At 39.2% G+C, this 27,799-nt stretch overlaps 4 protein-coding genes across 4 annotated transcripts; 3 read left to right on the forward strand and 1 right to left on the reverse strand.

Annotated features, from left to right (window-relative positions):
* Window positions 1-631: 631 nt before the first annotated feature.
* On the forward strand, window positions 632-5,250 carry LOC146622931 (germ cell-specific gene 1-like protein). The gene is made up of 6 exons (XM_085365533.1): window positions 632-827; window positions 3,905-4,087; window positions 4,219-4,266; window positions 4,373-4,525; window positions 4,666-4,777; window positions 4,878-5,250. Exons 1-6 carry the CDS (start codon window positions 632-634, stop codon window positions 5,248-5,250), a joined length of 1,065 nt encoding a protein of 354 aa, XP_085221659.1.
* A 1,432-nt stretch (window positions 5,251-6,682) lies between these two features.
* Window positions 6,683-9,515, reverse strand: rcvrn2 (recoverin 2). Its single transcript, XM_085365534.1, has 3 exons — window positions 9,135-9,515; window positions 7,160-7,271; window positions 6,683-6,771 (listed from the first exon to the last, which is right to left on the reverse strand). Exons 1-3 carry the CDS (start codon window positions 9,513-9,515, stop codon window positions 6,683-6,685), a joined length of 582 nt encoding a protein of 193 aa, XP_085221660.1.
* Window positions 9,516-12,925: 3,410 nt separating this feature from the next.
* Window positions 12,926-13,360, forward strand: LOC146622933 (uncharacterized). The gene has a single exon (XM_085366073.1). The coding sequence runs from the start codon at window positions 12,926-12,928 to the stop codon at window positions 13,358-13,360; it is 435 nt and encodes a 144-aa protein (XP_085222199.1).
* Window positions 13,361-16,277: 2,917 nt separating this feature from the next.
* Window positions 16,278-27,422, forward strand: LOC146622934 (C-Jun-amino-terminal kinase-interacting protein 4). Its single transcript, XM_085365535.1, has 28 exons — window positions 16,278-16,372; window positions 17,316-17,673; window positions 17,776-17,970; window positions 18,059-18,179; window positions 19,243-19,313; window positions 19,426-19,490; window positions 19,980-20,052; window positions 20,161-20,330; window positions 20,450-20,709; window positions 21,102-21,159; window positions 21,356-21,508; window positions 21,602-21,644; window positions 21,738-21,865; window positions 21,998-22,051; window positions 22,467-22,607; window positions 23,207-23,339; window positions 23,611-23,697; window positions 24,197-24,244; window positions 24,389-24,530; window positions 24,694-24,736; window positions 24,871-24,951; window positions 25,059-25,126; window positions 25,245-25,393; window positions 25,491-25,662; window positions 26,332-26,445; window positions 26,537-26,635; window positions 26,755-26,844; window positions 26,951-27,422. The coding sequence occupies exons 2-28, from the start codon at window positions 17,575-17,577 to the stop codon at window positions 27,067-27,069; spliced, it is 2,976 nt and encodes a 991-aa protein (XP_085221661.1). The 5' UTR covers window positions 16,278-16,372; window positions 17,316-17,574; the 3' UTR covers window positions 27,070-27,422.
* Window positions 27,423-27,799: the final 377 nt, after the last annotated feature.

The following is a 27,799-nucleotide window of genomic DNA, read 5'->3' on the forward strand; positions in this document are numbered from 1 at the left end:
GACATACAAGTTTTATTAATAAATTCTAGTATTTGTAGATGCTTTTTTGATACAGTTGAATTGATCTAATACAGGAAAAAAGGGCTTCGAGTGTTGATTTCAGAGGACGCATGTCTGTATCTGTTCCCGCAGGAATCAATCGCTCCTCATACTGAAGAAGTCAGGGCAACAAAGAGTAATATCCTGGAATCCCTCGGTTCTCTCCCACTGTGCCCAAATCATCCACCTAAATCTCCTCTTGTTCATTTTTTTGTTCCTTCTGTCCCTCTTTCCCACGTGTATCAAAATCAGAGCATCTTGTCGTGCTCCCTGCTCTCTCTCTTTCTTTATCTTCCTTTCTATTAATCCCACTGACTTTACAATATCGTTCCCCATCTGTTTTCTTATCTTCTTTCTTTACTGTTACATCACGTTTTTATTTGTTTTCTTTTTAAACCTGGCCGCCCATAACCTCTTAAAACCCCCACAAAGCATCTGTCCCACCCTCTCAGCTCCATCTGTGGCTGTTTTCATACCTTCTGTCCTGCTATTCGCGTGTGCCTTGTCCCGTTCTGTCCCCTGTTTGTCTTACTTTGACCTTCCTCTCTCTATATCTGACCCCACCCGTACCTCCATCTTCTCCCGCGTGGCCATGCTGGAACGCATGTCCCGTCGCTCTCGCTCCCTGCTCTCCCTCACCTTGACCTCTTTGGCTCTGGCCCTCTCTATCCTGGCTCTCTGCACCTCATACTGGTGTGAGGGCACTCACAAGGTGGTCAAGCCCCTCTGCCTGTCGCCTGTCAAAATGAAGAACTGTGGTCAAAACAACAGTGAGCCTTACACCACAGGTAGGAAACTCAACATATCCAAAGGAGTTCTGTATTTATTTACTGTTAATGTATTGTACATACACTTACAGTGTCATCGTCAAAAGGAGTTTACTCCCTTCCCGATTTCTTAGTTGTTTGGATATTTGTTAAACTTAAATATCTCAGATCAGACAAACTTTAATATATTATACAAAGATAACCAGAGTAAACACAATGCCGTTTTCAGATGCTAATTTCACTTGTTAAAAGCTATCAAAACCTGAATCAAGAGATCATTTAAATAGCTCCTGTCAATAAAGTGAAGAAGGCTAAAAGATCTCAAAAGCCAACACATTGACATCTATCAGTCTAGAAAGGGTTACAAAGCGATTTCTAAGGCTTTGGAGTGCCAGTGAACTACAGTGAGATCATTATCCACAAATGGAGAACACTTGGAACAGTGGTGAAGCTTCCCAGGAGTGGCCAGCTTACTAAAATTACTCCAAGAGCACATCAGCGACTCATTGTAGAGGTCACAAAAGAACCTAGAACGACATCTAAAGAACTGCAGGCCTCATGTCTCTCAGTTAAGGTCAGTGTTAGTTCCAAGTTCCACGGAGAAAACCTCCTGCTGACCAAAAAAACACAAGGGCTCATCTCTCATTCGGCAAAGAAAAACTTTAGATGAGCCCCGAGACCTTAGGGATAATATGATGTGAACTAATGAGACAATGCTGGGACTTTTTTGAAGGTTTGAATCCTGTTACATGTGGAGTAAAACTAACACAGCATTTCATAAATAGAACATCACACCAACAGTCAGACGTGGTGGTGGTAGTGTGATGGTCTGGGATTGCTTTGCTGCTTCAGGACCTGGACGGTTTGGTGTAACTGATGGGACAATAAATTCTGCTCTTTATTAGAAAGTCCTAAAGGAGAATGTCCGGCCATCAGTTTGAATTTTTGCTTATGCAGCAGGACAATAAAACATATCAGTAATGGCTCCAAAAACCCCAAAACAAAATAAAAGTTTTGAAGTGGCCTAGTCAAAGTTCAAAATTCAATCGTGGCAAATGATGATTGCAGTTTTCGTTGCCAAGGGTTACACAACTAGTTATTTGATTTAGGGCACAATTACTTTTTCCACATAAGGGCAGGTAGGTTTGGATAACTTTTTCCCTTTAATAAATTAAATCATCAATTAAAAACTGTATCCATTTTTATTTGCTCAGGTTATCTTAGTCTAATGTTATTATTTGTTCGATGAAACATGTAAGTGTGACCAAAATGCAAAAAAGAAAAGAAAAGAAAAAAGAAATCAGTACGGGACAAATATTTTTTTCATCGCATTGCTTTTTGGTAACCTTTAACCTTTTATCGTGTACCTGTTTATTAAGACTTATGCTTTTATGATCTGTGAGTCATCATATTTTATAGTATAGTTTTGAAATAGCATCACTAAATCTTTAGGGCGTCAGCAGAAATTCAGTGTCAAAGTGCATCGTCCTTTGACCTTTAGACATTCCATGAAATGTGGAACCATGTGGAAATGCTTATGCTTCATAGTAGTGTTCAGGAGTATTTAAGAACATCAGGTTTTGACTTGGACTAAAAGAAAAAGCAAACAATCAAATCGGAGTCGACTTCTGTGCTGCACAGAAGTTGGGAAAATACACTGGTGACTAATCCAGAGTCTGCTGCATCACGTTCACAGACATGTCACAATTTGCTTGTAACAGCAAAAATCCTTGGATTCATTCTTGTGTAAACAGTTGTGATATTATCTTGGCATTTAGCCACTTGAAGAGCCTGGGATGATTTGAAAGTCTTAACTGTAAGTAGAAAGGTACAGCCAATCATAGCCACAGCCTTATGATACACCTTCAAAAGCAAACATGCTGTCTTTCATTGCGTTTTATTGCAGTAGGTTGTATAATCGCCAACGCAATACAATAAAATAGGATTTAATTAGGGATTTCTATCATTTATAGACAATAGATAAGATTTGATTTGATTAGACAGATTTGTCAAAATAATTTTAATTTTTTCTGGAGCTTCTCTCTGGTTCTCAGTGTTCAGGAACGCTTCATGTAAAGCAGATGGAGGCAGCTCTGCTTGAAGCAAACTCCATCTGCTTCATCTGAAGTAAACTCCATCTGGGGGAAGTTTGCTGAAAAGAAAGCTCTGCTGAAAGGAAAAAAGCTCAACAGGTGGAGTCTTAGGTAACACTGTTATGTGAAACCACGTTTTTAAAGTTTAAGATTGAACCTTCATGCCTAGGTGCTTTTTGAGGCTATGCTTCTATCCTAAGTTAAACAGTATCTAGAGAATTCAAATCTGCTCCTCAGGCACACTGAGATTGTTTGCGGTGCTGGATCGGCTTACACAATAAAGTGGATGAGGCTTTCTGACACTGAACTGTTAGAAAGCAATTGTCCTTGCTTTTAATCTCCTTTCCCCCCAATACCTTTGTTCCACAGTGTACTCAGTTATGGCTTAGTATTAATCTGTGGGGTGTGAGGTTATTTCTAAAGGTTTCGTTGTTGACAGCTCTTATTGCATATAACAATCATCTTTGACACTACACGTGCTTTGTGAACTCACACAGAAATATTTCATTTTTACTATGTACAGTGCGTCCATTTAACTCTCCCTTATGCTTCTAAACCTCAGGACGTGTTTGGCACATCATAGTGAACACTGACAAGACTGCATGTACACAGAGGCTTGCTGATTTTGAGGCACTGGTATAATTAGCAGACTTGCAGGACTTTTGTGTTTACCCCTAACCATTCTCTTTTTAACGACACATACTTTTACATGCTTACCCCTCAATTTGATACCCGCTATTCTGCTGTCTAACTCCCTCGTCATTTATATGTTCTCACTGCCTTTTCTTGCATTGTGTGTTTGACAGTCAGTGGATCCGCTGTTAATACTCATGCCTCACCAACAACATTTCCTGAATTTGTTAAATGTTTGCATCATATGGTGAGAAACTACATGGAGACAGAACGTACCCCTAGTGAAGGCTGGATTATACTCTGACCACATTAAGAATGAGCAGGTGCAGAACCGAACCTTAAATTTGCTTTTTTCCACTGTCACCCTCTCAGAGAGTCCCACTCAGAACCCATACAACCGCACGCTATCTCCAGCCAGGAGAGAGGAGCTGGCTAAGATCAGACAAAGGCAGCTGGCCAACGCTGTCCACTACATATGGGAGACGGGCGAAGACAAGTTTGCTTTTAGATACTTCCACACGGGCTTCTGGGAAAGCTGTGAAAAACACAGTGATGGTAAGAGGCACACCTGGGCAGTTCATTTTTTTGGTTGCCGTTTGGTTTCAACTTGGATTGTTAATCAAAGCTGATGTTTTTCACTTTCAACTACAAAACTTTATCCTTAAATCATGACGTTTTGTTGGCAGGGGAGAAGTGTCGCAGCTTTATAGACTTAACTCCAGGAGAAACTCAAGGTGAGATGTGAACTGCTTAACAGTCTCCTGCCTTAATATTGCCATGTTGCCATTTGATTAAAAGTTAGCTTGTGACAGTGTGCTCACTGTTGTTGACATGTTGCAGGTGTGCTCTGGCTGTCAGTTGTTTCTGAGTTTACATACATCGGTCTGCTGGGAATGGGGTTCTTACTCATGTGGCTGGAAGTCTTGTGTTCCCATAAAGAGATGCACTCACTAAAAATCAATGCCTATGCAGCTATCTGCACTGTGTTATCAGGTCAGACTCAGTCTAATGCTCACTTTTACATTATTTTGTAACCCGCGTGTGCATATTCAGATATATCTATTTTATTGCATGTTCCTCTGATCTTTCCGGTTTATGTTGGATTAAGTTTGTCTGTTTCACCTCCTGTGTAGGTCTTCTTGGGATGGTGGCACATATGATGTTCACCACAGTGTTTCAGATGACAGTAATTGTGGGCCCCAAGGACTGGAGGCCTCAATCCTGGGACTACGGCTGGTCATTTGCGTAGGTGCCAGATATGATTTAAGCTTTCGTCGGGACTTAATGTTTCACTACAAGCTTGATATTTCTCATCTCCTAACTATGTTAAATTCCCTGCTCCTAGTCTCGCCTGGGTGTCCTTCAGCTGCTGCATGGGAGCTGCTGTCGTCACGCTCAACTCATACACAAAGACCATCATCGAGCTTCGCCGCAGACAGAGACTACGTTTAGAGGAAGCCAGAGCCACCACTCACGCTCCATCCTATGACGAGGTGGTCCCAGGGGGAGGGCTCTACTCTGTCAGTGGCCTATTGCAATGTCCAGATGGGATGATTGATGTGGCGTGGGCTCCAAATGGCAGCGTAGTCGGAGTGGGAAATGGGGATGTACCAACTTTGGTTTTAGTAGGAGGCTGTGGCCCTGAGGGGTGTGAGGACTGTGAGAGAGAGATGGATGAGATGGGGGAAGCCATGGACCGAGTTGATTCACCTTGTTAGCGAATCAGTAACACGTATCAACTGAAAGGGCTGAAAATCTGAAAAGGAAAGACACTTTAACTAAGGTGGAGAAGGTCAATGTAAGCAGACACATCCTTTCTTTCTTGTCGTCCACTTTGACTCTCTGTGAACATGGGATGTACTGATTGGGCTCAAGGTCCAAAGAAATCCACACATATCAAAACGCTAAGCCTACAACGTATGTATCTGTGTATGTATCTCGTTCACATGCAAGCCTGCATTTTTCTGGGTATTTCTCAGTGCCTCATAGTAGGAAAGAAATGTATGACTTTGTTTGCAAATGGAAAGAAATGCTTCCTCTATTCTATTGTTTATATATTAACTTGAAAAGCATCATCTTAGCGATCAGTTCGTTTCAGAGGACGATGCGTGTATTCCTGAAAGAACAGCACGTTCTATAGAGAAACATGCTGCTCATAAACATGTTTCCTTTTTTAAACTTCTTTGGTCAGAAACTTTTGAGAGACAAAATTTTTTAATGCAATTCATGTATAGCAGAAGCTACCACAAGCACAGCCTCTCTGGAGATGCACAGACAAACCCATAGAGATGGAAAGATTACAGAGATTTTGAAAAGTCTGCTCTCTGATGTTGAACAGAAGATTATGTGTAAACCAGTAATCCCGAGTTGGATGGAAGGGAGGAGGAATAGAGGGAGGAGAGTGAAGCAAGAGGGGAGCAGCATGTGGGGGGGTCAGGATGAAAGTTGGAAAGAATTGCCTGCACACACTAATATCTGCAACACCGAGACACCAGTTTCAGGAAAACAACGCTCTAAAAAACTGCATTTAGCTCCTGTCATATACTATGTTTGAGATAAAATTGTATAAGTACTGAGGTTTTTTTGTTTTGTTTTTTTACAAAAGTCAAAAACAAGTAGTTAAATTTACCTTTAATTTTTGTAGGTTATACATTTGAGGTAATCCTGGATTTACTGTCAGGGATTAATACAACTGAAAAAGTAAAACCTAAAGTGAAAATTTTATCAACTACCAGCATTTTAATATGCAGTATGTTTCTAGGTCAAAGGAGATTTAATTGTTTTCCAGGAGAGATAAGATAAATAGATTTCCAAAGCCCAGATGAATGATAAAATCTTTGATTTTTTTGTACAAGTGAGTAAATTACAATACTGGAGGACATTTCAAATTTCTAAAAAACAAGAAAAGCATAACAAGCTAATAATTAAGTATGATACTTAATGTGTATAAGTATGTGTAACACACAAATGTACAGAAACTGTAGGAATGCTTATTTACAGAGGGGCCGAGAATTTAAGGAAGAGGACGGAGAAAACATCTGATACGGAGAGAGAAAGAAGAGGGGAAAAGTGGGTTTTTAAAAAAAGAAAAATAGTTTAATAAAAACTGAAAAGGGGTCCAAGAGGAGAAACGTAGGAATGAGAAGGGATTTAATGTTTTATTGGTTCGTAATGGATCAGACGCATTGCGTTCTCATTTTCGATCACTCCTGTAATGAACTCTCCTTCAGCCAGTCGATCTGTGAAGGGAGGAAAAAATAAGGAGTTAAGACGAGAAACGTATAAGTACAAAACAAGCCAGGAAAGTGAGATAACACGAGGATGGATTATTGTTATCTAAACAACATGTTCTTATCTCGTGTGCTTGGTACACAGTAGCATGTGATGTATAACTTAAGATGTTTTTGGGCCAATGATTTGTAATAAAGCTTGCGTGACACAAGTGATCCTGTAAGTGGAGACTTGCCCCCAGGTGGATTAATCCTTGTATTACTGTTAAGCCAAACAGCTGATTGTAAAATGTAATCTCCCCCACAGGATGCTGGAACATCAGCTAAAGAAAGGTAGCAGAGGCTTCCATTGATATTATCTCCCTCTGAGCAGAAGCACTACCACTACACGTCCTACCATTGTCTTTCTTTTCAAAGCAGCCCCACAGCTTGTTGGCTCTCTTCTCGGGTGTGTTCTCATCATCTGGTAGTTTGCTGAGGTCCTCTTTGGGGATCAGCTTAAACAAGGCCTGAGAGGGGGTTGGGTATAAGATGGAAAGTAATGCTGCATGATTTTTCTCATCACCAGCACAGTACATAAAGCAGATGGATACTGACCAAAGAATATGTAAGCACTAGTAAAACTGAGGATGCTAACAGCCTTCTTCAGTTAATTTATTAATGTCTTGTGCATATTTGGAGTTACTGGTATTGTAGTGAAAATATGGAGGCCAGTATTTTTTTTTATAGTTTTTAAACATAGACTATTTATACAAATTGCAAAATCCTTTTATTACAAATACATAAATATTCAAACAAGCTACAGCATTTCATAGGGCAACTCTCCTGTCATCTCTCAGACAGTGGACTGAATGACTAACTGAGTGTAAACCTCCTGAGTGTGCACTTTAGGTTCAGGCCTTTAAGTTTGTGTCCCACTTAGAGAGGGAGCACTCATCTCCCACATTTAAGACACCTAGATTAACATGGATTAGTGCCAAGACTCAGGCCACAGGCCAAACACCAAGATGTCATCTCTTTTCCCTGGACTATCCCTCAATCTCGCCCCTGCTCTGATGTTATGGTCAGTACAGTTTAGACTTCAGACTGTGATCTACGCTGACAGACATCAAGGTTGTGAAGTCATAAAAATAAAATTAAGCAGCTGGTTTCCTTAAAATAAATCACACTTGCAGTCTTTAAGGATTTGTCTAACATGTCAGAACAGTGTACTTGCGGGCTGGTTTTGAGGCATTTCCACCTTTTTCACTTATGTTTTCTAATTTAACATATTATTTATACATTACATAAGAATACTTTCTGGAAAATGGAGGCGGTGTATCCTTTTACCACACAGTAAATTTGTATTTGTCGACCTCTACCTCAGTGTTTTACAGACCGGAAAGAATCTCATCTTATAGTAAGTTTTTGAACTGCTATTGGGGCTTTAAAATGCAGCTATTTTATGCAGTGTGCTGTAAACATGGTGCTTATGGACTCAAGCCAGTTGGCCAGGAATTCAATCCCATTACAATGCCAGCTGGATTCTTGGCTCATCTGTCTAAACCTCTTACAATTCCATATCATTTGTCTGAAGAGAGAATATAGAAAAGTGTAAAACCTCCATAAGTTTCATAACATTTATTATAGTACAGTCTTCAGTCCACAGTGGCAGTCTCACAAGTAAAACAGCCGTGGATTAGAATCGAGATGATGAGTATACTCTTGTTTAGGAGTGGAACTTAAGAGTAGCTCTGCTCAGGAGTAGGGCTCCCTATATTGTCTGCAGGCTAAACCTGTAATCGCCAAGATTATCAGTTTTAGGCTCAAATAGACTGGCTAATAGGGCTGCCAATTAAGACTGAGACCTACATACCATGAGAAGAATAGTAAATTCTTAGTTAACAGCAACACAGCTTTAATGGATTTTGCAGAACGTGGACAAAATAAGGAGATAACCTAACAAAATAATCCATTAATAATGCTAGTTGACCTAATGTTACAGAGTTAAACCAGTTAAACATAGAAAAAAAGCAAAAACATTAGATTCAATAACAGGCATTAATGTAAGGTTTTGCGTTATGTTGCCTTATGTCAGTTAATCCAATAAATTTAATCGGACATCTCCGTTCCCTCCTCACTGAAACCACGGCTGGGAGAATAGTTTGAACTTCTGATTTACAAAGTTGTTATAGTGAAAGAAAAATAACACTTTAGGTTTTTGGGGGCTTGGGGATTAATAAAAACCAGAATAAGAAAAAAAGATCAATGTTTAAAATGAATCTCTTTCTGACGGGATATGAGTTAACATTAACTGCTTGCTGTCACACTAGAACCATTAAAGCCACTCATCCATTCATCAATGTCGCTTTTATAAACTGAACCACGCTCACCTGGCATATTTCTTTCACTTCTGCCTTGGTGATGTATCCGTTCTTGTCTACATCAAACAGGGAGAAGGCCCACTCCAGTTTTCGGGTTGTCCTCCCAGTGGAGGTCATATGTAGTGCAATGATGTACTCCTTGAAGTCTAAGGTGCCGTCATCGTTGGTGTCAAAGGAGCGAAACACATGCCTTGCGTAGCTCTTAGGATCACTGTCAGGGAAGAAGCGCTCATAGATTTCCTCAAACTCCCCTGGTGAGATGCGTCCTGATGGACACTGCTTCTGAAAGTTCTCGTACCACTGGGAGATTTCTTGCTCAGTAAATTTTGTGGTGAGCTTCAGGTCCTCCAGGATCTCCTTTGATATCGCGCTACTGGTTGCATTTCCCATTGTAGTTTCTTTTTAATATCTTTGCAATGTGTTAAACTGCTTGGCTGGGATATGCCACTTGATAGGCTTTCTTCTCTGGTGTCAAATGACTCTTCTTTTTCCAAACTATTATTGCTTACTGGCTTGATGTCTTCTCTCGATGTCAAAAACCAAGCAGAAATCTGAAATATAATTTTGAATTGTGATATAATTCACTTAACTTTAAATTAATAACAACTTGCTTGTTAAAATGTGCAAAATGTGCAGAAACCTTACCAGTGTGTTGTGTGAGCAGATGATGGCTGAGGAACCGAGTGTCTCTCTCGACAGTAAGACAGTGAAAGATATAGGCGGGCGGGGAAAGCACATCCTACACGAGTTGACTAGGTTAAGTCTGTTAATGCGGGATTTAAGGTGGATGAGCATTTGACCAAATTGCAACCCCAGATCCTAATTTTATCTATTGTCTGTTTGAAAAGTCCGGAAATCTCTAGTGTACGTTTATACCCCTGCTAAATTACTTATGAACTCTGGCAATCAATTTGTCCCTGTTAGTCTTGTACTCACTAATTTACTAGTACTAAATTGCTGAATATGAACCGATAAACAGAACTTTAGTGCATCCAACTGTAAGTTACAGTTCACTCTGGGAGCCAAACGTTACTTCGGTAAACTCACCAAAAAGTGAGTAGGTGCTTTCTAGCAAACTGTGAACAAAGCTTCAGGTGGGTTTCAGAAAATTCTGTCTGCTGTTTTAGTTATGACCTTCAATAGGTTTGATTGAGCACTGAAAGCCACTCCACCATCTGTCCCAGACCCCGTCTGTGCACGTCCTCCTTCCTGTCCTACAGTACTGCTTTCCTTTGAGTCACTAGTTTAGGTTTATATTACCTAGCTAAACTTTGTTTTGTTTTTTTACATGTTTTTTTGACTGTATGAATTTCTTTAATCTCAACATTAATAGTTGCGGACATGACTTACATTCTCTTTTCTCCGCCATAAGGTACTTTCATGTTTTAAAGGCTTACTGAACTGCACACTAACAAAACACACACTGATGACTTCACTTGAATTTTTTTCTGATAGAAACTCTTTTCTGTCTAGTCTCTTGTAACTCAGCTCCGATTTACTTTTTCTTGTCGTTTCCATATTCATTGCCAACAGCTATGTTCTCATTGGAGGCTATCAGGTATTATCAGTATAACAAACTCACTTCATGACACTTTGGCTGCCACATTTACGTCATTAGTCTGTTTACTTTGTGTCTACTTTAATTAGAGCGAAAGTATTATCTTGATTGTCTTAGGTGTTGTTTCAGACCAACATAGCATGTGTAAAGGAGACTTCATGAGTTATGCACACGTATAAGAAACACACATAAACACCAGAGATGAAAGCAGCATGCACTTATTGTATTTAGGACATGTATTTCCCTGTATGATAATCAATAATTCATTTTTTATGTTTAAACTATAATTTGCTAACTGGATTAGTCAAGCCCCGCCCTCTCCTACACAAGCCAGAGAATAGCCAATTACCCCCGTCTTCATCCTATAAGGGTGACGGTCAACTGAAATACCCCTTCTCTACAGAACAATCCCTGACATGTGATCTCTACTCTTGTTTGGGCTAATTGCTAGAGCCAGAACGAGCAAGGATTTGTAGCTACTCTTGAGATGTTTTTCCACTTGGGGGAGAGAGTGCGTAAAAATATCGGTAACATGGGCGTTTGGCATCTTAGATTAATTAGGATTCTGTCAGAACTTAATAAAGAAGTTTTAACATTGCTTTGCAACATTAAATCTGTATTTCTTTCACAGGCAGGAACACATGCACATACAGTAACATAAACAATGAAAACTCGAAGGTTTATTTGTATCAGAAAATAACATGACTATAAATATCCACAATTACGTCAGTGACAACCTCCTACTTGGCAGCATTATATGGTATTAATGGGCTGTATCAAGTGTCGCATGTGTTACAGCACTGACCTGTGAAACGTCAGTACTGACGTATTCTATAAATCTGCAACACTTAATGTGTCAATGAAGGATCAGCCTTATTAATTACTATCTACATTTAGTAACAGATCTCTGAAACAAGGTTGTCTTGAAGTTAATCGTTTATAACTTGAATTTGTGTTGACCTATAGTTCTGTTTTAATATAGACAGGCTCAGGATTGAAATTCCCCAATAACATTTCAAAGTTGAGTACGAGTATAAAGTTTGAGATGTAAGAGCACTGAGAAAATAATTCGAGAAATAGGAATGCCAAACAGGAAAACGTTTAAAGAAAAAAAAAACAATCTTAGTCCAAACAGTGCCTTGGTGGGACGCAACTCAAATCTTAAGACTGAAAGCAAGAGGAAAGGAGGAAGGGAGTTGTTTCCAGATAAATATCTGGTAATGGCTCATAATGACGCGTAATGACAGACGACAGCTTCCTACTAAACACAAGGAAAGAGGGGAACAAACATGCTGTGACGGAAGTCTTGATGATTGCGTCCACAATTTTGCAAGGCCTCGAGTAGGTGATGTATTTCAGAAAAGCACTTTGCCGCTGGCGCCCATTTCTACACCCACTGTCCAGAGAGAAGTCAGGAGTGCCTTTAGTGTCTAATCATAGAGAGTTTCATATTTAAAAGATACTTACTTTAAGACTTTATTTAAGGACCTTCACTTTTATAAAGTTTCCTCTGACGTCTAAGCTCCTGGATCAAGACTGAGGTAAGAAATGTTACACTTAAAATGTAAAAAAAGAGAAAAAAATGGACTTTTTTGGCTGTCTAAAATTACAAATATTAACAATTCATTTGGCTTTCTAGAATAAAAAGCTTTTATATCCTAATATTCAGGTCCACTCAATTAAAAAAGTAAAGAGTTACAGTTACAAATACTGGTAGAAAACCTGACGTGACAAACGCGTGTGTGAAAGGTTGTTTCGATTATCAGATTAAAACAATGTCCAATCTTTAAAAAAGTGTGTACTGAGCTAGTTTACATTTAATTCACTGAGCCTGCAGTGAATTGATCGATGCATATTATACTTTACAGCCACAAAATACACATCGGTCATCAGTTAAGGCTTTTTCATGAAATGTGTATAATATGTATGGCTATCATTATAAAATACAGATCCTATAAGCTTTGGACGTTTTCTTCTGGTTGCCTGCCTAAACAGGTTCAGTTATTTCAAGGAAAGCTCAAACACACTGATGGGAATTTGACACAGTATATAATTATACAAAGTTTATACCGACAGCTTGGGATGATTTATTTTAAACTTGAAGCTGCATAACTGATACCAGACATGAAAGCAAAGTGGGGGGTTTTCTAATCAAGACTATGTGTGATATCGTAGAAAGAAGAGAGAAGAAGCTACATGTAAAAAGCCCTCTTGGCCATCTACCAAGCAATAAAAACAGACCATGGCGTCCAAAATGGAAACCCTTGATCCTTCAACTTTATCAGATGTCACCTCTACTGTGAGATACGGGTCTAAATCGGAAACCGTGACCTTACCAGGAGGAGTTGTGTCAGTGGCGGGCGTCACTGTGGTTACTGGAGGCGTTGAACTGTCTTGTGGATCCTGCATGCTAGCTTTTGGATTTTGGGGAACTCTCATCGGCTTCAGCTGCCTGGCTGTGGGGCTGTGGGACCAGCTGAACTTCTATAAAGGGGGAACCTCTCATTTGCTGGGACTGGGGCTTGTGATACTGGCCCTCAGTTTTGTGGTGGTGGTGGGTGTGGCAACAATTCACCTCCTAACCAAGAGAAAAAGACAGATGACAAAAGAAGTGAGACAGCATGGGAAAGAAGTTCTTGTAGAGAGTGGTAGGGTAATAAAAAAAGTCACAGTATAAACAGTGTTTAATGACAGACATTAAGGAAAAAAGATCTCTGATCTTTTAGAAATAAATTATCACCATTCCAACCCAACTCTGTACCACTACTTATTAGGTATCTTTAATCTAAATAATGTAGAAATGCAGTTATTCAGTTTTGAGGCATTTTATTTCAACTTACAGTCATTAAAATTTTACACACTAATATTGTAGTTTTGTATTCTAATTGAGCCGTGTAGGCTGGCAAAGTTCTTCTTAATGATCAACATATGTTATTGCTTATGCTTATGACTTGTTGCTTTGTAAATCTAAAAAAAAAGCAGTGAAAATGAGTTTCGTCTTGAGCAGTGGTTCATGTCACATTAATAATAATAAGCCAATAATGTAACACTATTCGACTACATTATGCACATTGTGCTACTTACACTTAATTAAAATTATGAATATAAATGTTTAATCCCACTAATTATTTTCCTTGTAATGGGTTTTTTTTTTTCACTCCTGCAGCTTGTAATGTGTGCACAGAGCATAAACAGAATGCAATAATTGGACTGGGTAAAATGTGAGAGAATCAAAAAAAGGAAGAGAGAGACAGGGTTTTATTACAACAGAATACAGGACATTGCTCATTTTAACCTAGTGGGTCCCATGCATGCAGATACCTTTTAGGTTTTGTATTTGCACCCAAACTTGATATTAAAAACTCAGCAGGACGACATCTTTATAGAAACACTGGTTAGTGAGGATAACCCAAAGCCTTTCACAATGTTGCTGGGATAACAGAGACCTTCCTGTCTACGTATCTTTTAGGATCAGATATGGGGATTATCCTGAGCTACATTATCCTTAGTATTTTGCCTTTTATGATTTTTTTTTTTTTAACTTTAAGCACCACAAATGTCATTTGAGGGTTTAGTTAAAGTTACTAGTAACCAGACAAATTTACAAATCACAGTGAGCATGATTCATAAAAGTGCAGACCAACAGAAGTAAGGTAGACTATAAAAAGCACTGGAGTTACTAATACACAGAAAAAAAGTTGTTAATTCTTTTTTGGGAGTCTCAGGAGTGTGTGTGACAATAAAATACTAAATATAATTTTAAATTGTATATTATTTTTCTAAGATTTGTGTTCACTGGGGTCCTTTATTTTGTATTTTTGGTCAGATCATATTTGATTTTATTGAGCTTTCCTGCTTGATTTGTAATTTTTTGTTGTAGGTTATGTTTAATGTTTTGGCTACTGTAACGAGAATAAATAAAGTACAAAATAAATGTTATATTTCAGACCTGTGCTTCTCATGTGATGTGCCCATATGTCTTTGCTGCTCACTGACCTGAAAAGGAAAAAAAAAGTGAAAGAGAAACTATATCACCAGTAAGACCCACAGAAGTTAGCTAGACAGGGACAGTTAAGCTAACTTAATAAAGTGCAAAACAAAGTTTAGAAAATTAATTTAATATCACAAATAACATTAAAAAATAAACAAAAGCAATGAAATACTTGATATCCAACAATGCAATTCAGGTTGTTTTTATCAATATTTTATTTAGTCAAAGAAAATGACCATATCGTGGGAATTTCATGGAACACAAAGTCACATAGTCATTTTGTTTTAGTCAACTCTAAAATTTGCAATTTGATGAATTATTCAACTAATTATTTTAATCCTGTAGAGCTAGCTAGGAGGCTAGCACAATTAAAAATGTTTGTATAGTAACACTCTGACTATCTTCTGACAAAAAGAGGGACAGGACTTCGGATATTAGGTTTCTGTGACTGTCTAACGTGAGAGTTTAAATGTATTGTTAATTTTTTGCTGAATTTACCTTGTAAAATATCATTTACCTGTTAAGGTTCATGGAGCAGGCATTTTAAAGTGAAGGTAGCTGCATGATGGACATCCTGCAGATAGGATTCATGATCATCCAGGTATAGTATAATACTTTACAAAAATAAAAAAAGGAAGGACAAAACTCCGAAAGGCTTTGTTTTTGTTTCCGTAGCTTATTTTCATTGACACTGAGGAAGTGTAATGTTCTTTTATGCTTGTAAAAGCAAATGTAAAAAAGTTGTGAGAAAACAAAAACAGCAAAACAAACAAACATAACAAAGCTCTAACCACATACAATGAACATGAAATGTACTGAGGGACCAATACTGCCCAAAATACTGACTTAACTGATTTACCTTCATTTTCCCTTTAGTTTTGTTACACAAGAACAATGTTTAAAGTTACATTTAATAAAATCGAGTCCAATTAACTGTACCCGATTGATATACATTCAGGTTAAGCACATTTACCTTAAATATTAAGTATTTGAATTATTATTCTTTTTTTGTCTTTTTTTTTAGAATATCGCCATCTAGTGGAAGGAAAACTAACTGTACTTTATCCTAAGACAATTCTAGCTTTTGCAAGTTTGCAGTAGTTTTACTTTAGTTTCGTCGGTGTAATATTAAACACGTTTGCATGATTGTTTTTCCCCATCTCACTAGGAAAGAGATCCCTGCACAAATATCCCTTAAAGACACTTCATCTCTTTCGACTTTTTAATTTGACATCACATCTGTAATGTTTTTATTTTAATGATTCGCTCACAAACATTGCGGTAAACTGTTCCAACCACTTGTGGCAACATGGGAAAAGAGATTGAGCTGTTCTCAGGAATGTAAGGTATTTCGACAGGTTTCGGATTCGAACGTGCTTTCCTCAGATCACCTGACAGTCCGCTGCAAACTCCTTGGTCACGTGTCGTCGCTCAAGTTTCAGGAAACCGTTTTTTTTCCTCCTCTCGAAAACAAAACTAACAATGTCCCGCCCATTTAACCGTCCATTGGTTAGAGCAAACAGTTACAGCGCTCGCATTGGTCAATCTGAGGACATGTCTGCGCACGTCAAATTCGAGCAACACCCCCTTCTTTAAACTCGTTTATGTGTAATTGATATCGTCCCGAAGAAAAAGACGGCTGGAGTTTCCTTATTTTGGGGCAGTAAAATGAAAGTTGTGAGGAAGTCAGGCGCTAAGGTAAGTTTGTAAAACGGCAGCCGAACAACTGAAGAAACACGGCTTTATTTTTGGCTAGATTTCAACTTTGTGAACCTACTGCTAACGAACTCTCAAGGTGTCCACTGTCAGGCTTCTTACTTATTTATACAGTATGCCGATTCGAGTCTGTTAGGTCTAGTAATGCTTACCGAGAGTATTAATAATTAGAGTAAGGAGTCGAATAATAAAACCTATCGCTGTCATAGTCTGTCATGTTTGCTTAGTTGGTGCTATTTGTGGAGCTTTTAAAAACACACACACACAGGAGGTCACTTGGTCTGCATGCTATGGTATTATCCTCATTAGATCCATATAAATAATTAACAGAAAGCCTCACCGTACTGAGGTGAAATGTCAGCAGTTTGAAGCACACAACTCGACTTTAAAGTCAAATATGAAGTATGTGATTCTTCGCTCTATTTGCTAGTTCACAGAACATAGTTGTGTCTTGTGCTATAGCCTGGAAAACCAAGGAAACGGACAACATCACATTAGGTATCTATAGTTTAGTTGTGATTTATAAGGGTTTTTTTTTTAATTATTATTGATCCCAAGGTTGAACTACTGGGGAAACTATTATAGATTAAGATCAATTTATTTGGTGTGAAAGCAGACGTTTTAGCTGAGTAAAAGTGCAAAACAAAGCGTTTAAAAATAGAAAATACACCAAAACCAGGAAATAGCTTCCTTTTCTTATTTCTTTTAATATTTAATTGATCAAAACCTAATAGCCTGCTTCATGGTCTCAAAAAAGTTCAAAGAATCATACCGGAATACAAGAAAACCAAATGATTGTGTTGTGTCACTTCCAAGGTTATAGTAATGCTGAAAAGGGAAAATGGCCAAAACAGCTGACAGTGCACTTCCAGTTAAATCATCTCTAAAGAAAGTGACATGACCTTTTCCTTCCTTTTTTCTGCAGGATGGACTCTAAAACACCTCCAGACATCAGATAAACCTCTATAGAAAGTGAAGTCTTCGAGGATGCTGCTGTATGAATGAACATGTGGAGAATGGGAGGTGCTAGTGTTGGGAGAAAGGTTAAGAACCTAGACAAACGAGTTGTTAGTGAGAAACTGTAACACACCATCGACTCACAGATCTGTTTGCTTTTGGTTTTGAGCTTTTGGCAACTGTGTTGCAGCAGAGGTAGCGAAAAAAAAGAAAAAAATCTTTGGCTGATGGAGTACAGTGAGAGAGTGCTTTGTGGGACCGGGGAGGTGGAGCCGGACCCAAACATTGTGAGTGAAGAGGCAGGAAAGCTGTATTCAGAATTACAGGTAAGAATGAGAACAATATGTTATGTTGATCTGGGTGGAAATATTATTTACATGTGGTCACAGATACCTGTTTTCTCTCTCTGCTGCTTTACTCTATCACAGACTGTTATTGAGATCCATGGTGAAAGCGTGGTGGAGTCTCTGGTACCCATATTTGTGTGGGTACTGGAGGGCCTGGCCAGCTGCAAAGCACAGCTGAGAGACAGGGAGGAAGAGGCTGAGAGGGAGAAAGCTGAACGAGAAGAGCTGCTCGAGCGATATCATGCAGAGAAAACACTGAGGAAAGAAAGTCAAGAGGTGAGTCATGATACTGTGAAGGTGTGCTATTGCAGGTTTTATTGTAAAAGCAGGCATTTCACTGTTCAAGTCTTTTTCTTTTCTTAAGAGGTATCTTGAGTTGGATGACCAAATTGAACAGGAGAGGAGAGCCATGAGGGGCAGGGAAAAGGAGCGAGAACGGCGAGAGAGAGATCTAGAGAAGAAAGCAAGACAACAAGCTGATCAGTGTGCGTATTTGAATATTTACCAGCAACAGTAATGTCACTGGTATTGTTTTGACCCTGTACGTCGGTCTCTGTTGATAAAATATGTTTCTGGAAACCTCTACTGCAGTAGAAGCTACTGCAAAGGCAATTTGAGGATTTTTAGCTGGTGTTCATATGTCTGTGGACAGATACTGTCAACATGACAGCAGCACAACTGTACAGGCGTATTGAGATCAAAATAAAGTCTTAGATTCATGCAGTAACAATGCAGTAATGACTACTCGGGGGTTATAATTTTAACATGTTAATCGGGTTTGTGGGGCTCTCATGCACAGTTTTCTCCAGGACGTTTAGTTGTTTGGTTTCATTTCTGTTTTTTCTTTTGAGTTTATCCTGTCTTTGCTGTGTACAAAGAGTCACGCACAATGAGGTTGGCAGCAGATTGTGTGGGTTTGCCATCCAGGGGTGACATGGTGGTGCAGCCTGCAAGTTCTTCCTGTGACTCTGTGGATTCTCTCCAGGTGTTCTGGGTTCCTCCCACAGTCCAAAGATACGCATGTTAGCTTAAATGCTGATTTGAAATTGCCCGTAGGTGTTTGAATAGTTGTTTGTCTCTATATGTGACCCCTGTGACAGACTGGTGACTTATACAGGGTTTATCTTGCCTCTCACCCCATGACAGAAGGAATAGGCTGCACCCCCTCCCCCTTATGACTCTGAATTGGATAAACTAAAGAAGGTGGATTGATGGACATTTGAATATGGTTTGCACAATGGAATAGGCTTGTATTCAGGATTTGGGAGGTTTAAAGGCCACATCAGTCCCTTCTTTCTGTGTTTCTCTAGCCATTTCGAGACAATTTCTTTAGTAGAGGACATTGCCCTGAAATAAATCACATTACGCAAAAATAAATGTGAAGGTGCAAAGTTTTCCCACAGAGCACAATTTTCACTTCAAATGTCAGTGGTTTAAAAGTTGTGGCTTACTGGTGTGTATCAGGAATAAATGCCAAAGAGCAACTCAAGTCTAGTTTTAGGTGTCTAGACTGTATTCTGTTCTTACATGCCTTCTGTTTTCTTGCAGTGGTGGCCTTGGAGGAACAGAAGGCAAATCTCAGTAGAGAACTGAGCGCACTGAGAAATACCCACAACAAGGTCAGATATTTTTGGTTAACCTCCATGCGTATGCTCAGTAACCACTGTCTTATTCTTAAGTTGTCAGGTTTCTTACATGTAGCTGATGTTCTTTTCTTTTCTTTTTTTTTAGTTGGCCCTGACATATCGGGAACTTTTGGAAAAGAGGAAGGAGTCTGAAAGAGATTCTCCTTTAAGGTTCTTTTCAACATTATGCTAAAACACATTTGCTATTCTGCATAAAGTATCACACAGGAAGACTTTAAGTAGCAGCAGCCTTATTGTGAATCGTGTTGTAGCCATGCGCAAAATGAAAAACTCTCAGCCTGTTGTAATATTAAACTAAATGTTGAATGCTTCTGGCATTTCTGACAGCAGGTTGGTGGTATTTCTTTGTTTGAAAGGGATATCAAGTACAGTGTATACCACATGTGACTGAAAATGAAAACCTGAAGCTACTTTGTAGCGTTAACTTCAGCTTTTTAGTTGCATTTGGCAAGATACTCGCAAATTCTCTACCTTTATTGTTGTTAAATGCAATATTTGTGGAAAGTGATTAGTAAAAGATTATTAACTAGAAATTTATTTTTTTTTAAAGTCACAGGATATATTTTAGAAACACCGTTGCAAGAACATGGTGAAAAATAAGAGGATTTAAAAAAGCATAAACTGAGTTGTTGCGTTTAGGAATCATGTGCGTTCCAGGAATGCTGACTTTCCGTCACATCAGGTCTTGCCAGAACCCAGTGTTACTGAAAAGGTAAATGGCTTTGCACCTAAAATGACCATCTTCCAAATTTCTAATTCGAGATTTTGCCAAAGATGTAGCTTACGTGTTCTGTTTTGTTTTGTTTTTTTTCTTTTACAGATGATTAAAAGACCACATTCAAAGTCTGGTCCCCCCTGTTTGGAAGATCTCATGGCCAAGAAAGAAAAACAGGTCGATAGAGCTGCAAAGCCTTCCACAAATCAGTTTGTCATTGACATCATAAACTCCACTCCTGAGTTGGCACATTTTAATGGCTGTGTAAATGCAAGGTACTAACCTGAAAGCATTAACTGATTTATTTCAGCTTTATATTTATTAACTAAGCCAACATTTACTTGAATTCATCTGCTCGCACACATATTGTATCAACCACCTCCAAATTTTTCAGCACCCCAGTTAAACCTGACACTGAAGAACCTTTAAAAGGTGAGCTGGAGACCAGCTTCAAGGACGAGATGAATGAGTTGGGGCAGAGCAAAGTAGAAGAAGAAAAAGGAGAAGAGGCGGACAAAAAGGATGAGGGAGAGGAGGTAGAGGACGAGGATAGTATAGAGTGGGAGCTCCGCAACACTGACTCTGTATTCTCTGAACTGTCTGAGCTGAGCCGCGATTATGTGGAGAGTGTAGACCGAGGGGCCAGTGTCAGAGGTAAATGCAAGTTTGTTTTTTTTGTTAAGATCTGCATTCCTGAGTTGCTTTTTTGAGTTTTAAAGAAATAAATGTCACAAACATAGAATCTTTGCTGCTTCTTTGAAACACAAAGTGATCCGAGGCAAAAGAAGTGACAGAAAGTTGGTATCCAAAAATAATCAGGCTCTGTTGGGAGACTATTTATACTCTACTTATATTAAGTTCAAGTATGTGTTTTACAAAGTTTTACTTCCCCTTTTCCTATTCTACAAAATCTCATGTCCTGATTTCTTCTTAAACATGAATGCAGGTTAAATAGTCCTTAATACAGGTTAGAAATGTATTAATTTCAGTACTTGTCTGTTTGCATGTGCATTCACGCAGTTTAATTTTTTTGTGTGTGTTTTTAGGCAGCGTAGACCAGTCTGAGGAGATTCTTTCTCAGTATGAGGAACTGAAAGTCACCCAGTGAGTCCTCAGTTTATTTTCTATGACTAGTCTATTGTGATTTGTTGAGGACATGGGGAGTTTCCAAACACTTGGATTTCTTACTTCGCCAAATACCAACAGAAAGCTTTGTATTATCTAATATGATTAACCACTGTTTTTCTTTTCCACCATAATTCTGAGTTTTATATCTGATGCTATACTTCCTTTTTCTCAGTGAATTGGTTGAAACTGCTCGTAAGACTTTGATATCTCGGGTAGTGGAGCTGACAGATGAGCGTTCAGCTCTTAAACTGGAAGTGGAAACTCTTCGGGAAACACTCTCCCGATTGGAGGGGCGGGTGAAGGAGAAGGAGGAGGAAACTAAGAGGTGAAGAGGATCATTCAGCTGTTCAATAAATAACCTGTTCATTGTTGTTATTACATACACGTTCTGACAATAATCTCGCCCTTTATTTTACAGACTTCGGAAAGAACTGGAAACTTGTCAGTCTGAGGATTCTGATGTAAGCTGTGATGTACTATCTGTAGGTGTAGTCTTCACTGCCTTTCTAGCTGCTCATAGATGGTTTGATGGATTAATTTATTTTCCCCTTCAGGTGTCTCAGCCAGCATCCATGCGTAACTTTTCCCGTTCTGAAATGGCTCGCGTGGTCATGGAGAAGAACCAGTATAAGCAGCGTCTGTTTGAACTGCAGGAGGCGGTTAGACGCAGTCAGACACTCAGGTAACTTTTGTGCCTTTCTTGAAGATTTAAAAAATTGTTACATTTGAGAATCTGTTGTGTGCTTACAACAACTCGTGTAACATCAGTGGCTCAAATCTTTGCCTCCAACCTCATCTATTACTTTTTCTTTAGAGCAACAAAGGAGGAGAGATTTTCAGAAGAAAGAAGGTCAAGTGTTTGGAGAAAGTAAGTAAATCTGTCTTTGAAAATAATTTACGACTTGTTACACACCCATCCTCCTGTACCTTAAGATGATGTTGAAGCTCTTATAACCCAAACAGAGGTGGGTGGTGCAAGCCGCATGATCTGATATCTGAGCTGACATCTTCATAACAGTGTTAGTCCAGGATCATCATTGCAGCTGTGCAGTCACATTGGCTGAGCATTCAGCTAGCAGTTGCCAAGAAGTGCAGAAAACAACACGAGATGAGAACCATTACATAAAAGTGAAAAGGCGTCAGTTAAAATGCAGGAGAGGGACAAATGTTTTGGTGTTGTGGTGTTACTAAATGCACCTGGCATTAGGTGGGCTGAAATTAAGAAGTGTATATTTGTTCATGGTTAAAATACTTAGAATTGTTCATTTTTTCTTCAATTAAAGATTCAACCGCTTCTTTGGCCGGTCCAAGGAACCATTAGTTTCACCTCCTGCTTCCATATCAGCTCTGCGACCTTCCCCATCACTCACTCGCACTGCTCTGGGCTCTCCACAACCACCAACCATCAGTCGAACTCAGGCTGAGTAAGCATCTGTCTCTTAATAAGTTACTCCTGCTTATGTGTTTTTCAGCAGTTGTGTGCAAAGATTTAGACAAAATGCAAGTGAGAAAAATAGAGATTGGATCTGAGTGAGGTCTTCTCTGAACTACAGAGTCTGGCCTAGCTGATTACCTCATTGTCAATAAATATTTTTCATTCACGGTTGGGGTTCAGCTACTTGCTAATGCAAGTGAAATAAGAATCAGACATGAAAAATTATCCGTTCCCTTTATATCTGTGGGAAATTCATAAGCACGCTTCACAAGACAGCCTAAGAATATCTCAGAATTTTAAGCGATAAGCTGGAAACATTGGATGAAAATCATAAATAGACACTTTCTATTTATATACAACAAGTGTTTGCCTCGGCCACAGGAGAGGTCACTAAGTACTGAAACAGGAGTGTCCAAACTCTTGCACCGGCCTCGGGTACTTCTTTCCACTTTCCAAATTATTAAGTAAATGAAATGCAAGATACTAACAGTGAAGGCTCTTTGTCCTACCGTGGCTCTATGTATTTCACTTAAAAAAATAAAACATATTTAATGTGAAGCTGATAAATGCCAGAATCATTTTGTCTAGGTCTGCTTCTCCTGCTGCTCTTTCACCACGTGTCAGGAAGAGGGAAATCTACAGAGAAATTCGCTCCCAGATTTGGGGAACTCTGGGAAAGCGGCAGTTACATGGCTGGAGCCTGCCACTAGCAAACACACAGGTAGTAGAACCACATTTCTATATACAAATAAATAGTGACGTGCTATAGAGAATAAATAGGAAACAGTGGAATAAAAAGCTTCCTGTTGCTGTTATTGAGTCTATATAGTTAAAATACTAAAACAATGAAAATAGTAACTATACCAATAAAAAAAATAAAATAAAATAATGTCTGGCTTTAATTCAAGACTTTTTTTTGCACAATATGGATATTTACTGTGCAGATCACTATACAAGCAATACTCCGGTAAAAATATTGTTAATTACTGTAGGACTCCAGTGAACCAGTACCAGAGCCTAAAGACGTGCCTGTTCTAATGCAGCTCAGACTGCTGGATCACAAAGAATCGACTGCCAAGGTAAATGTCACTCAAAGGAGGCTTATTTTCTGTGCAGAAGTCTTGAACTACCCCACTGGATGTCACTCAGTGGTTTCGGGGACCTTTTTTTTTTTTTTAAAAATGGATGGAAATATGAACCCAGAAAAGTACCACAAGATTTTGATCCACCATGTCATACGATCTGGAAAGTGTCTAATTGGCAATACCTTCATTTTTCAACATGACCATGGTCCCAAACATACACATTGGCCTCACCAGAGCCCGGGCCACAACATTATTGAAGGGGTGCATGGGATCATCTTGACAGAGAACAGAAGAAAAGGCAGCTGTCATCTAAAGAAGAGCCTTGAAGGTCCTTCAATATGCCTGGAGAACTATTCCTGAAGACTACTACCCAGTTTCCTTGCAAAATGTAAAGAAATTAAGGGTGGCTCAAAACTTTTGCACAGCACTGTTTAATGCACAAGATGTTTTTTGTTTTTAACCATGAATTCAAAGCTACTTCTGTTCCCTTCAGCTTAAGTGTGCAGTCGCAGTCCCATCTGAGATCTCTGGCGAAGCCACAGTAAGTTTGTCATAATCCTAGTTAAGAAGCAGCTACAGTCATCCTCTAATTATGATCACCCAACCATGACTAACACTTGTCGAGGCACAAATTGGTTCATGCCATTCATCTTTTCAAACTTCATATCCACCCCTTTTCTGCCAGTGTTCTGTGTGGGTAGTTTCTGGCCCTGCCTCCTGCAGTGATATTACAGTGATTGATCCAGCACGCTCCAACACAGTTCTGGATCAGTTCAGCCTCCCTCCCACAGCTCCTGCCCTCTGCATCTGTGCTGTGCCTCCCATAGGTCAGTGCTGGTACAATGGGCTGCAGCAGCTGCCCACAGATGACTTGTCGAGTGTATTCTGTACTTCTATTATCCCCTGTTACCGTGCTGTTTTACTGGAAACGCTTGGAAATCAACATTGCTTACTTAGCTCTGACAGGGCCTGTCTGTCTTGTTATTTAAGGTAACACTGCAGGAACTGTGTGGATTGGAACTCAGGAAGGAAGGTAGTGCCAGCTGAATAAGCAGTTTACGACAGTAAATATCATCTAAACAATTAAAAGACTTTTTTGTCTGTTAGTTTATCACAGACTGCCTCTTCTTCCCTTGGCTCCTTTCTCCCATTGTCCTTCTCTCACAGTATACTGGTGCATTTGGCCTCTGCTGGCAGAAGCCTCTGTCTGCGGTCTGTATCCCTCTCTGAGAGTGTTCATTCTCTCACGTGAGTTCTGTCCATTTGCATTTGGATGTTGTAACACAAGATGAGTTACCTTGAAGTCTCTAAGCAGAATTGAAAACGATCTACTTTGTGTTGACTCGCTCTCACAGGTATTCACAGGGTCAGGTCATTGCTGGTTTAGGTGATGGGACTTTGGCTTTTTTCTCACACAGTACAGGTAATGGATTTGTTTCAAACTTACATCCAGCTGTCTCGGCTAATTAATTTCTTCATTTTGTTTGATTTGCATAAGTGAGTGAAATGAATAATGATGCAATGAGTCGTGTGATTAATAGATGGCTGGAATCTGCAGTCACACTCTTTGATGCCTCTTGGATCAAATCCTGTGCAGCCCATTCGTTGTTGCCTTGCAAAAGGCGGCCGCTTGTGGGTGGGATACTGGAACAAAATCTACGTGGTAGACACTGAAAGCAAGAAGGTGGAGGTAAGAAACAGAGGAAATGATACCTATTATTGTTTATTGTGTCTCATTCTTACCATATCTTTAACTCACTCTCTTTATTCCTTATCCTACTTTATAGCAAACATTCTCAGTCTCTGAGCGCAGTGAACAGCAGGTTCGCTTTCTGTGCGCTGGTGGAAGTGGGGTTTGGACTTCCTGCCGACTGGACCCAATCCTCAGGCTGTTTGACTGGTCCACAGGACGGCCACTACAGGAAGTTGACTTTGCAGCTTTGGTCACTAAAACATTAGGTAGTCGAACCGTTTTTGTTTGTTGTTTTTTTTGTTTTTCTTACAATACATATACCTGTATGTATGACTTAAGTGTTGTTACTGAGCAGCTACTAGAGCAAAAAAATCATTTGATGGACTACAGTAATGGGAACATTTATTACTATCATTTCTTATTTGGTAACTGGGAAAAAAAAGTAATACATCTCTTTAAATTTTGCTTCCAAAGAGCCAGACTTTGTTGTACTTTTTTAATCAGTCTTGAGCAATAGTTTTTCTGAAGGCTTTCTGAAGATATTTCTCTTTTGACATTGGCTATTTGAAAGGCTAAATGTGCCAAATTACACATAAACTGAACTGAAAGTCAGTGGCAACAGGTCCTATGTAGTAATGAACTCTCTTAGAAGCTTTCTTGTAATTTGTCGCCATATAAGGTGGTCACACCAAATATTGACTTTGAAGCTTGTACACTTTTTTGCCTTATGTACAATATTTCCATGTATGTACGTTTCAATAGATTGATGCCCCTTTTCCCCATTTTCTGAAGAAAATATAAAGCAATAAGGGATGCAGAGTACTGTGTGTATATTTTATTCATTATTTTTGTTTTACATACATTTTGTTTTGTAACCGACCACTTTAACTTTAATCTCACAGCTTTGCTAACCAGTTTTCTCTCTCTCTCCACAGGCCAGCCCTTCCTGACACTCTCACCTCTCCAGATCTCCTCTCTCACTGTTATCTGTGGCCGTTTGTGGGTGGGCACAGGAGGTGGTGCCATTTTCTCCATCCCTTTGTCCATAAGTATGTTTAGCTTAAGAATGCCTGGAACTTAAAGTTATTTGGCCATAAATGGTCTCTATGTACTATTAACCATATTACGAACTCTCTGCAGCTTCAGAGGATGTTTCCATCCCTTATTGCTCCACTGCATCTGCCCAGCTGTGTTACCATGGACATAGACAAGTTGTCAGATTCATCATTGCTGCACCCGGTAAGAGTTAGATAGGCATTACATGTAACTTCTTAACAATTAAGTGAGACGCTTCAGATTGCACATGCATGTTATTTTTTGTGTTTGAGTGACCACAAAAAAATGTTTGTGCCTGTCAGGTTGTTTGATCACCAATCCTGGCAGCAGCCATGTCACTACTGCTCAGCTTATCCTCAGTGGAGGAGAGGGCTACATCAACTTTCGAATTGGTAAGCTGAAGAATAATAAAACTGTACTTAAGTCTGTCTCATCCATTGCATCATTTGTGCACTACTTGGTCTATTTAAAGGCTGACAAAGTCCTCTTTGTTTCCAGGAGATGATGCAAGCGATGACTCGGAAGAGGTGTCCCAAGCCACGCCACAGCGATCTGAACGTAGTCACATGATCATCTGGCAGACTCCCACACCACCTGTGCCTAACCCTGCACTCTGAGCTTTTTCATCTCACACGTCCTTTTCCTTCAGCGCAGTGCTGGTACCCAATCTAGAAGCAACACCAACTAAATATATTTCTGTACCTGAAGTTTGAACCACTGATGTCAGCAGCTGTGTGAGAGTGTGAGAGGGACTAATGCAAGAAATTCTTCTGACTCAGTTTATCCCAACTTATCCCAGGTTTAAACCTGCTGGAATTCTGGCAGCTCTCTTGTTCCCTCAGCACCAGCACTGCATTGATGGAAAGGAGGTAACTGTTCCATGCTTCTCACCTATGATGAAGATGGAGCAGACTCAACAAAGCATTGAAACGGGTCTTTCGTGGAACTGAATGAACCAACATCTTAGTGTGGTAGCAATAAAATACCATTTAAAGATATGAATCATACTTGTTTACCTCATTTTTATATATATATATATATATATATATATATATATATATATATATATATATATATATATATATATATATATATATATATATATATATATATATATATGAGTACATATCTTTTGATATCTAATTATCCTAATGGATGGTGAAACCTTCCCGTGTGCCTTCATCTCATTTTATATCACTGCTGTATAACTGGTCAGTAATTCAGCTCCCTGGTGGTTAATAGATCAATACCTTTGCCCTAAAAATCAATGCAGTATTGCTGACTGTCAACTGAATTATACATTTTTCCTTTGCTTGGTGGGGAAAAAAATGTAGAGAGGAGTCGTGC

Source organism: Diplotaxodon limnothrissa, linkage group LG11 (assembly GCF_057381915.1).
Source record: "Diplotaxodon limnothrissa isolate DT_005_m linkage group LG11, D_limnothrissa_male_GT1.1, whole genome shotgun sequence".
Taxonomy (NCBI): Eukaryota; Metazoa; Chordata; class Actinopteri; order Cichliformes; family Cichlidae; genus Diplotaxodon; species Diplotaxodon limnothrissa.

What these genes read in the sequence shown, in the direction of transcription:
- LOC146622931 (XM_085365533.1), top strand. Translation starts at nt 632, where the DNA reads ATGCTGGAACGCATGTCCCGTCGCTCTCGCTCCCTGCTCTCCCTCACC. An exon ending in CAGTGAGCCTTACACCACAG is followed by an intron (nt 828 to 3,904) that starts GTAGGAAACTCA and finishes TCACCCTCTCAG; the next exon opens with AGAGTCCCACTCAGAACCCA. An exon ending in TATCTGCACTGTGTTATCAG is followed by an intron (nt 4,526 to 4,665) that starts GTCAGACTCAGT and finishes CCTCCTGTGTAG; the next exon opens with GTCTTCTTGGGATGGTGGCA.
- rcvrn2 (XM_085365534.1), bottom strand. Translation starts at nt 9,515, where the DNA reads ATGGGAAATGCAACCAGTAGCGCGATATCAAAGGAGATCCTGGAGGAC. An exon ending in AAGTGAAAGAAATATGCCAG is followed by an intron (nt 7,272 to 9,134) that starts GTGAGCGTGGTT and finishes ACCCCCTCTCAG; the next exon opens with GCCTTGTTTAAGCTGATCCC. An exon ending in CTTTGAAAAGAAAGACAATG is followed by an intron (nt 6,772 to 7,159) that starts GTAGGACGTGTA and finishes CTCCCTTCACAG; the next exon opens with ATCGACTGGCTGAAGGAGAG.
- LOC146622933 (XM_085366073.1), top strand. Translation starts at nt 12,926, where the DNA reads ATGGCGTCCAAAATGGAAACCCTTGATCCTTCAACTTTATCAGATGTC.
- LOC146622934 (XM_085365535.1), top strand. Translation starts at nt 17,575, where the DNA reads ATGGAGTACAGTGAGAGAGTGCTTTGTGGGACCGGGGAGGTGGAGCCG. An exon ending in AGGTCAAGTGTTTGGAGAAA is followed by an intron (nt 22,052 to 22,466) that starts GTAAGTAAATCT and finishes CTTCAATTAAAG; the next exon opens with ATTCAACCGCTTCTTTGGCC. An exon ending in ATTGGAACTCAGGAAGGAAG is followed by an intron (nt 24,737 to 24,870) that starts GTAGTGCCAGCT and finishes CTTCTCTCACAG; the next exon opens with TATACTGGTGCATTTGGCCT.